Source organism: Chrysoperla carnea, chromosome 3 (assembly GCF_905475395.1).
Source record: "Chrysoperla carnea chromosome 3, inChrCarn1.1, whole genome shotgun sequence".
NCBI classification, from domain to species: Eukaryota; Metazoa; Arthropoda; class Insecta; order Neuroptera; family Chrysopidae; genus Chrysoperla; species Chrysoperla carnea.
This window is the reverse complement of record NC_058339.1, coordinates 62,624,881-62,634,646: the sequence shown is the minus strand read 5'-3', so window position 1 is coordinate 62,634,646 and position 9,766 is coordinate 62,624,881. Positions and strand designations below refer to the sequence as shown.

The 9,766-nt window shown below is 30.0% G+C and overlaps 1 protein-coding gene across 1 annotated transcript; it reads left to right on the top strand.

The window, feature by feature from the left end:
* The first annotated feature begins 95 nt into the window (after nucleotides 1-95).
* Nucleotides 96-7,533, top strand: LOC123295315 (mediator of RNA polymerase II transcription subunit 23). The gene is made up of 16 exons (XM_044876619.1): nucleotides 96-232; nucleotides 306-577; nucleotides 1,009-1,141; nucleotides 1,705-1,887; nucleotides 1,946-2,233; nucleotides 2,337-2,585; nucleotides 2,658-2,744; nucleotides 2,808-3,016; nucleotides 3,317-3,702; nucleotides 3,991-4,154; nucleotides 4,216-4,396; nucleotides 4,455-4,773; nucleotides 5,079-5,259; nucleotides 5,328-5,931; nucleotides 6,009-6,453; nucleotides 6,986-7,533. Exons 1-16 carry the CDS (start codon nucleotides 191-193, stop codon nucleotides 7,332-7,334), a joined length of 4,092 nt encoding a protein of 1,363 aa, XP_044732554.1. The 5' UTR covers nucleotides 96-190; the 3' UTR covers nucleotides 7,335-7,533.
* Nucleotides 7,534-9,766: the final 2,233 nt, after the last annotated feature.

Below are 9,766 nucleotides of genomic sequence, written 5' to 3'. Positions count from 1 at the left end.
GTACATTTTGACAAAGTATAATCGATCACATCAGAAACTAACATGATAATACAAAGTATACAAATGTCAGAAGTTGATGGCGTTTATAAATGACACAAAATTGTTGACAAATAAATTCACCCGGTATTTTACGAAATTAAATATTTAATGGATTAAGAACATATAAAAGTGTTTTTAATGTAATATAAAAATGTGTGAAGCACAAATTACAAACATCGTTAATGGTCTACTTGTAAATATATACATTTTTAAGAATATTTTTATGATAATAACCTCAAAAACCTGTAAAATTTATTTTATTGTAGCGTGTAGAACCAATTGAAGAGGCGTTTAGTTGTTATTTATTAATAAAAAGTAGTGATAGTGATGAAGAAATTATTAATCAATATCAGAATGATTTATCTGGTGTATTAAGTAGTTCTGGCGGAACTGCTGGAACTGCACCCAATACTGAATTACAAGAAAATGGAATAAAACATTACTTATCGTTGGCTGCAGCGGTCACGAACCGTAAACGATTACAGTTACTCTTGACAATCATTGAAAATTTAGTTGGTAACAACACTTTACCAGCAAGGTATAATATGTTTCTATTAGATAAGTTTCTATAAAATTAGTCTGATACCCTTAAATTAAGGATTGTTAGCAAATAATACAAAAATTGGCCACTATTAGAATGGCCATACACTGTCAGAAATTCATAATGCCAGGGTTGGACTGTGCATGATATATGCCCGATAAATGAGCCGCGCACATTATAAAAATTAAGGCCTATTCGTTCATATCTATGACAAGGCAATACCACTGGTTTGATTACTTTCGTATTAATGCAGTTCCCTAATTTTCCTCATAAAAAGTTCGTCTTAACTAAAAATTAAAATCTATTTTTAAACCCAAATTGAAGAAAGCACGGCTATTATAACATCGGTGATAAGCGCCGGTCAATTTTTTTGATTAGAAATTCTGATAATGTATTAAAATATAAAAATAATTTTTTTTAAATATTAGGATGGTTTGTGAAGCTTTACTGGCATCAGATAAATTAGTTTATACAAATGAACATTTTTGGATAGAGGCGTTTAGTTTAATTCGTCGTATAATTGGAGGTGTTGATTATAAAGGTGTACGTGAAATTATGAAGGTATATAAATTAAAACTGTTAAGATTTTGACTAATGAAATATTTTTATGTAAATATATTTACACAATTTTAAGTACAAATCAAAAGCACTGTTTGGGATTCAGTTTATCATGAATTTTTTTCGAATTTCCTGGAATTTCAAAGATTACCACAGTGTATGAGTTTTATCGATATATCAGATAAATAATTTTTTTTTGCAAATATTCTTGAATCCCAAATTTTACCAGGGTGAATGATTTTTGTCGATATAACAGATAAATATTTTTAGATAAGACATAAATCAAATAAAATTAACGACTGAGGCTTAGTTTCAAAGATTAGATTCTGAAGACGTTCGATTTTGATTTAAAAAAAATATATTTTAGAACAATTGAAAGCCTTACAATAACTTTTTCGATTTTTTTTTTTTTAAATTTTTCCTTCGGAATAATGGTTACTTGTTTTTATATAAAACTTACATAATTACGAGAATAATAAAGAAATATTGTCGTAAACAAAGGATATTCGAAGAACACTATTTCGATGTCCACTTTGTTGATGCTAAATACGTTTAAATATTTGTAGGCATGTCGAGATAAAGCTCAATCTTTACCAACCAGATTAAACGCAAATGTTCAACCTCAATTACGTGTATTGGAAGATTTATTAGAATATATTTTTGATCGTAATGCTTGTTTATTGCCAGCGTACTTAATCGTAAACGAAATTCAAAAACCTTGTATAGATACAAACAAATGGCCTCATTGGGTAAGCTATAATCATTTCAATAGTCAGTATCGTTCTTAAAAGCAACTAATGATTTTAGAAATTAGCCCATTTATTCTCATCGTTTGTGGAAAGTTTTCGTGATTGTGCTCAAATGGTAAGTATTATCGGTCACAGTACAATGCGACCGGTTGTTGAGCATAGTGGATGTGCAGAACATGTGTACAGTCCATGGAGACTTGATAGAAATACATTACGATTTCATTTAAAAGGAAGTTTACCATATGCACCAGTTTTGTTAGGACCACAACCAAATCTTTTACGTTATGTTTTGGAACAACCTTACAGTCGAGATATTGTGTGCGATATGCTAGGTTTACAAAAACAGGTAAAATTTTATTACATAATGTCCTAAGTCTATGATGCAAATTCTTCATACACTGAAGATTATGCGGGGCTTTCGGGGAAATTATTATTATTTCTTATTTTAGCATAAAAACAGATGTATAACGTTGGAAGAACAGTTAGTAGAATTGGTAGTAATTGCAATGGAACGATCTGAATCTGAATTACCACCAAATCCTGCTAATTTCCCTGGAGGTAATACATCATCATCGGAAAATTCTGATGATCAATCACATTGTCATTGGTTGTGGCTACATTTATCATCCCAGTTGATATACTTTCAATTATTTCAACATGCAAGTTTCCCGAATATTGTTATTGCTTTACATGATAAGGTAAATTTCTGATAAATTTTGATAAATTGTCCGTTAAAATGTTGTTCGAATATAATTTTTTTTTATTTCTAGTTGGCAGGACGAGAATTTCGAAAAGGTCGTGATCATTTAATGTGGGTTTTATTACAATTTATTTCTGGAAGTATACAGAGAAATCCGGTACAAACTTTTTTAAATATTTGGTTTGAATTTTGAGTTAAAATTTTTTCGTTTGATTTTTAGCTATCAAATTTTCTTCCTGTTCTTAAATTGTACGATTTATTGTATCCAGAACGTGAACCACTATTAGTTCCTGATTATACGAAAGCACAATGTACTCATCAAATGGCAATTACCTGTATTTGGATACATTTACTGAAAAAAGCACAAACAGATCATGATATGAGCTTAATGCAGCGACCTATTCCACATGCCTTGAAGAATCATCATGAGTAAGACAAATTATTTAATTTGGGGTACACTAAATTTTGACTTATGCGCGTTAGCCTAAAGATTGCGACGAAAGTTACACGTTTAACTGGTTAAAAAATATTGGGTGGGCTTCATCATTTTCATTTACAAATATCGTTTTGTTTCATAGCAAGTTTCATAACTCTAAAAATGAAAACATTTGCTCTGATGTACATCTGTGGTCTTAGTAATATTCTAACTAATAATCGAAAAAATTATCATAAATAATACTAACCACGCAATTGCTCTGACCTTTACTTTCATTAATTTAAATTTTATAGCTTTTTACAGCACCTAGTGATGACAAACAATGCTGGATTATGTATGGGTAACGATTATCGTATTGCTTTACTTTGTAATGCATATTCAACAAATCAAGAGTATTTTTCGCGACCAATGGCAGCCTTAGTGGAAACTATTTTAGGCAATAGTAAATCTGGACAAACACTTCAATCATCACCGGGTCCAACAACACCATTATCGATGGCAATTCTTGATTCATTAACAGTACATTCTAAAATGAGTTTAATACACAGTATCGTTACACATGTAATTAAATTATCTCAGAGTAAAGCGAATATTTCGTTAGCTCCCGCATTAGTTGAAACGTATAGTCGTCTATTGGTTTACACAGAAATTGAATCTCTAGGAATTAAAGGTTTTATAAGTAAGTAAATCGTAATTTTGTATACATTATTTGACAAAAATGTACTTTTAGACATTAGGGTAGTACGAACGCCAAGAGCGTCATCCTTAAAAACCATTTTAATCAATTTTGAAATTCCAGAAATAGGTCTAATTAGCTTGTCAAGTGTTTTTTGACTAAACATGGCGTACCAATTAAAGCATGTATTTCTCGTAAAAAGATTTATTACAATTTCTAACAGCTTTATTTATAACTTAAAGTAGTAATTATAACTTTTAAGATATTCTGATTAAACTTTGTACTTTTCAGGTCAATTATTACCTACGGTATTTAAAAATCAAGCATGGGGTACTTTATATACTTTGCTAGAAATGTTCAGTTATCGAATGCATCATATACAACCTCATTACAGAGTTCAATTACTATCACATTTACATTCCCTTGCAGCTGTTCCACAAACAAATCAAACTCAGGTAAATAATGGTATAAATATTATAAATAAATTAGAGATTAATACATTAATATGATTTTTAGTTGCATTTATGTGTTGAAAGCACCGCTTTAAGACTGATTACTGGACTAGGAAGCCGTGAAGTACAACCACAATTACAAAGATTTCTTTCCGAACCAAAAACTTTAGTTTCAGCTGAATCTGAAGAATTGAATCGTGCTCTTGTATTAACTTTAGCAAGATCCATGCATGTAACTGGAACAGGTAAATTTCATTTCCAAACATAATTTTGAATTATTTTTACAAAATATTTTTCATTTAGGGTCTGAAACATTGGGAGCTACATGGTGTAAGGAACTTTTAAATACAATTATGCAAAATACACCACATTCTTGGGCTCATCATACTTTAGAATGTTTTCCACCAGTTTTAAATGAATTCTTTAAACAGAATGTTGTTTCCAAGGAGAATAAACAACAGCTGAAGAAAGATGTGGAAGAAGAATATCGTAATTGGACATCAATTAATAATGAAAATGATATTATAGCTCATTTTTCCGTAGCTGGAACGCCTCCGTTATTTTTATGCTTGTTATTTAAGATGATTTTGGAAACGGATCGTATTAGCCCCATTGCATACAAGTAAGCGCTGCAAATAGTTATTAAGAAATTAATTTCTGTCCAGTAAATGTTTGAGAAGAAGCAAATAAAAACGATCCGATATGATATTTGTTGGAGCTATCGTTGAGAATCGAAAAATCGGTACAAGAAAGCCTTTTCTGCCAATGCTAAAGATGTTTTTGTTAGATTTCAGCCCTCTTGTAGATCTTATCGAGTCGTCTCAAATGGTTCATTTGTCTTGAATAACAAAAACTAATTATTTGGAAAAAATTTTCTCCTCTGCAAGAGTTGCTTATTTTTACTAACAAAAATTTATTTTGTTTTAGAATTTTAGAAAGAATTGGTGCAAGAGCATTATCAGTACACCTACGAAAATTCTGTGATTGCCTTGTTTTTGAATTTACAAACTCGCCCGGCGGCCAACATGTAAATAAATGTGTGGATACAATTAATGATATGATTTGGAAATACAACGTTGTAACTATTGATAGATTAGTCTTATGTTTGGTAATTTTTTTTCTAGAAATTTGAAAGTAAATAATTCTTATTTAATTATATTTAATATTTCTTTCTAGGCTTTGAGAACGCAAGAAGGAAGTGAAGCTCAAGTATGTTTCTTTATTATTCAATTATTACTATTAAAAGCTGCTGAATTTCGTGGACGCGTTCAAGAATTTGTTAAAGAAAATTCACCAGAACATTGGCGACAGTCAAATTGGTATGAAAAACATTTATCATTTCATCGTAAATATCCTGAGAAATTTGCACCAGAGGAACAAAATGTTGGTGGAGCTACTGGATTACCTGTACTTTTCGGAAATGTTTGTCTACGTTTCTTGCCTGTATTTGATATTGTTACACATCGATATTTAGAAATACCACAAGTAACTAAGAGTTTAGAAATTTTATTAGAACATTTAGGATGTTTGTATAAATTTCATGATCGTCCTATAACTTATTTATATAACACTTTACATTATTATGAGCGAAAACTTCGTGAACGGCCATCATTAAAACGACGTCTTGTTGGAGCTGTTTTGGGAAGTTTGAAAGATATTCGCCCACCAGGTTGGGCGCTATCTGAAGCTTATCAAGTATACTTAACTAGACAACCTGATGACATTACTTGGGTTCCGGAGTTGGACTACTATCGGCATATGGTTAAAAGAGTTGTTGAAAGTATCCTTTACTAAACGAAATTTCTTATTGTACTTATTTTAATGTATCCACAAATATTTCCTTAATTTGAAATTTAGCAATGAATGGTGAAGCATGTTTTCCAGTAGCTGATTGGAGATTTAACGAATTCCCTAACGCAGGAGCACATGCATTGTATGTTACGTGTGTAGAATTAATGGCACTACCAAATTGTCCAGCATTTGTGGCTAATAGCTTATTGGATGTGGTAACAAAAGGATATATTGTCATTCCTCAAGATCAATTGCATGCTTGGATTAATGCAATTGGTGTTATAATGTCAGCTCTTCCAGAAAGTTATTGGGTTGTATTACATGATAGATTAGAAGAAGTTATTTCTTCCCCGTTAATGCAAAACTGGACCCACTTAGCATCTCCGTTCCAGTTATTTAATTTGGAGGAAACTTCGAATAGTTTATTAGAAAATCAATTTAGTCATACTTTAGCATTAGTTCATTCCATGTGGCATCATGCTGGTATGGGTCAACTGGCGAGTGTTTTACAGTAAGTTGTTACACGATGTTTTTTTTGTGAGTTCCAATTGCTTCAAATGATCCAAATACACGAATATTTAGAATATATGAAATGGCGGTCGAACGACAAGTTTCTGAGATATTGGCTGCGAAACACCAACTCTAGCTTAAGATTTTAGTCAATATTTCAGAAAATGTTTGACCAACCTTTATAAAAAACCGCTTATTGAATTTTTTGGGTCAAAATTACTCTAGAAAATGATTCTTTTGCAAATCGGAGACAAAAATTTTGTTCCGATTTTTTGCACTTTTCTTGAGAGGACCCTTTGAATAAATTGAGAATATCACAAGAAATGTATTTTGTAATTTGATAAAATTTGGTATATAGGGCAATTCCCACCCAAAAAACGAGTTTATTTTCGACTGGGGGAGGTATTTTGGATAAAACTTACTCTAGAAAATGTTTCTATTTCAAATCTGGGGAAACATTTTTCCAGATTTTTTTTGCAATGTTTTTAAGGGTTTTACATTCGACAAAATGAATTTTTTTTTTCTTTTTACAGATTAGTAAAAGAAAAATTAGGTCCTTTAGTAAGAACAGAACCGCAATTACTGTTCATTTGTCATTTAATTGGACCATTTTTACAACGCTTTAGTCAAGAACGACCAACAACCACCATGGATTTAACATTGACTCTCTATGAGTTATTAGCTGCTGTTGATCAAGCGAATACTACATTAAGTTATATGGATCCAATATGTGATCTTTTATACCATATTAAATATATGTTTGTGGGTGATATGATGAAAGCGGAAGTTGAAGGTGTTATTAGACGTTTACGACCTGCTTTACAAATGAGACTTCGTTTTATAGCACACCTTAATATTGAAGAAATTAATCCTAATAATTAAATTTTTATGGTCACATAATTATCATAATGTTCTCTTTTGAATACCATTTATTAAAATTATATACCAAAATACTATTTCATAGTATGTTGGCCCTGATGAAAAAAAAATATTGACTGCAGAAATCGAGAAATGTCCCGAAAGAAATTATGTTTTAATTAGGTTACGTAATAAGTTTAATATAATTATTGTCTATACGTAGTGGAACGGTTTAATATTTTGTACTGTAATTGTAAAAAGTATTTTTTAAATAAAAAAACTAAAATCATTCAAAAAAGTTTGAAAGTTTGTTTTTATTGAATCAGCTACGTTTCCCTCTTAACTAAGAGGTTTCCACCTGTCTAAAATATTGATTTTAATCTTTTTATTAAATAGGTAGAAATAAAAGGAAAAGTAAAGTCCTTGTTTATATTATAAATGCGAAAGTAACTCTGCTTGTCTGTCTGGCTGTATGTATGTATGTATGTTACGCAATCACGTCTATAAACTACTGAACCGATTTAAATGGAACTTGGTTCAGAGATAGTCTAGAATCTGAGAAAGAACATAGACCACTTTTTAATGTGAAAAAATGACTGTAAGAGATTGAAAGGGGTGTGATTCAAAAACTTAAAAAGTTCTGCATCAATTAAGATAAAATTTTGACACGATATACAAACAGCTTCAAAGATTGTTTTAATTTATTTTTTACCTTTGGGGGGAGGGGCTGAAAAGATTGGAAGTGAAAATGAGGATGAACAATCGTATATTTTCAAATATACCCAAGTGAGATATCAAACAAAAGAGCATGACTTGGTTACATTACAAAACTGTAACCAAGAAAGTGGGCATGAACGATAGAATATTTTAAAATATACCCAAGTCTTATATCAAATAAAAGAGCATGATGTGTGTTCAGCCGTTTAAGGTTGTGAATTCTTTTATACGGCGTATGATACTCGTAAAAAACGCAATGGGATCATTTTATCCACGTTTTCTTACAAGGTTGGTAAAATGATCTCTTTTGAGAAATATTAAATAGTTTTAAAAGTTTGAAAAAATCAAAAGCAATTATCATGCCAATATTGTAACACTTGAATAAAGAAACCAAAAATATTTCGACGTTATACATATCTCGAATAGTTTGGATAAATTCTCGATATTGCTCGATACATTCTTGAATATTCTCTCTCTTAACTATTTTGTTGTACATTCTCGAATAGTTTTTATGTATGGGAAGGGACACTTTCCCCTACATAAAATATAATATCACTGACTCACATCGAAATTAATAGAACTTATTAAAATACCCCGATGAGATGAAGTCTTCAAAACAAAACCGAAACATAGGTGTTAGATTGTATTCATAATTATTTAAAAGATGGTAAATTTTTGTTTATAGTAATTTTTTTGCACATCTTTGCCGCTGTTTTAATTTGCATAAACTAGAATGAATTTACATAGGTACTTTATGCCATTATTTTGATATTAGGAAGTAGGTTAAAGGTCTTGTGCTTATTTCAATCAACCAATATATAGACGGTATAGTACATGTTCAGATAATGTATCTTTAATTAGAGCAGCATCAATTGAATAATCATCAAAAATTGTCGTGCATATGGTTATTTTTATCATCCCACGTTTTGAATATTAAATTGCTACAAATAGGACAATCTTCCGTCTTATGAAATAATATTTTTTTTCATTCATTTTAGACAATAGTATATAGTTATAGCATAAATTCTGAAATTCAATACTTGTCACAGGTAAGTATATTATTATGATTAGAGGACTTATGCAATATGTATCGTATAATATTGCTTTATTTTTAGTAATTTTTGTGATAATTTCTTAATGTATAATAAGTATGTAAAAGAGAGTTTTTTTTCACAGATCCAGAAAAGGATAATTATTTTTTTATATTTTTCTGAAACCGCAATTACATATTTCCAGAATATTCCGTCCCAAAATTTGGAAACAACCAGTCTTAGAGAAACTTGGCATACCCTAAGTATAATCTAGTATTATTACAATTATTATCAACTAGATTTCATTTGTATATAATTATATTTTTAACTAAAAGGTAATTTTAACAGTTTCGTGAAAAACAAACAATTAATAAACTTACTTTCAGTTAAAATCAATTAAAACAAAGGAAAGCTTTTGTTAAATAAATTAAAAATCGATATTATTTTAAAATAATAATTTTAATAATATGTAAAATAGTTTTAGTATGTGTATATAATAATTATTTATGGAAAAACGTGTGTATAATTTGATTAAGGTCGCAATCGCTTTAATATTTTTATTTGTATAATTTATACATATTTTCTTAGCAACGAGTGCGTGAGTTTTCTTTGCAACGAGTGTGTGAGTTCTTTAACAAATCGAATTAATTTCACATAGGTTTTATTTTTTTACGAATATCGGATTAGTGCGTTCTTTGTGTATTTTTC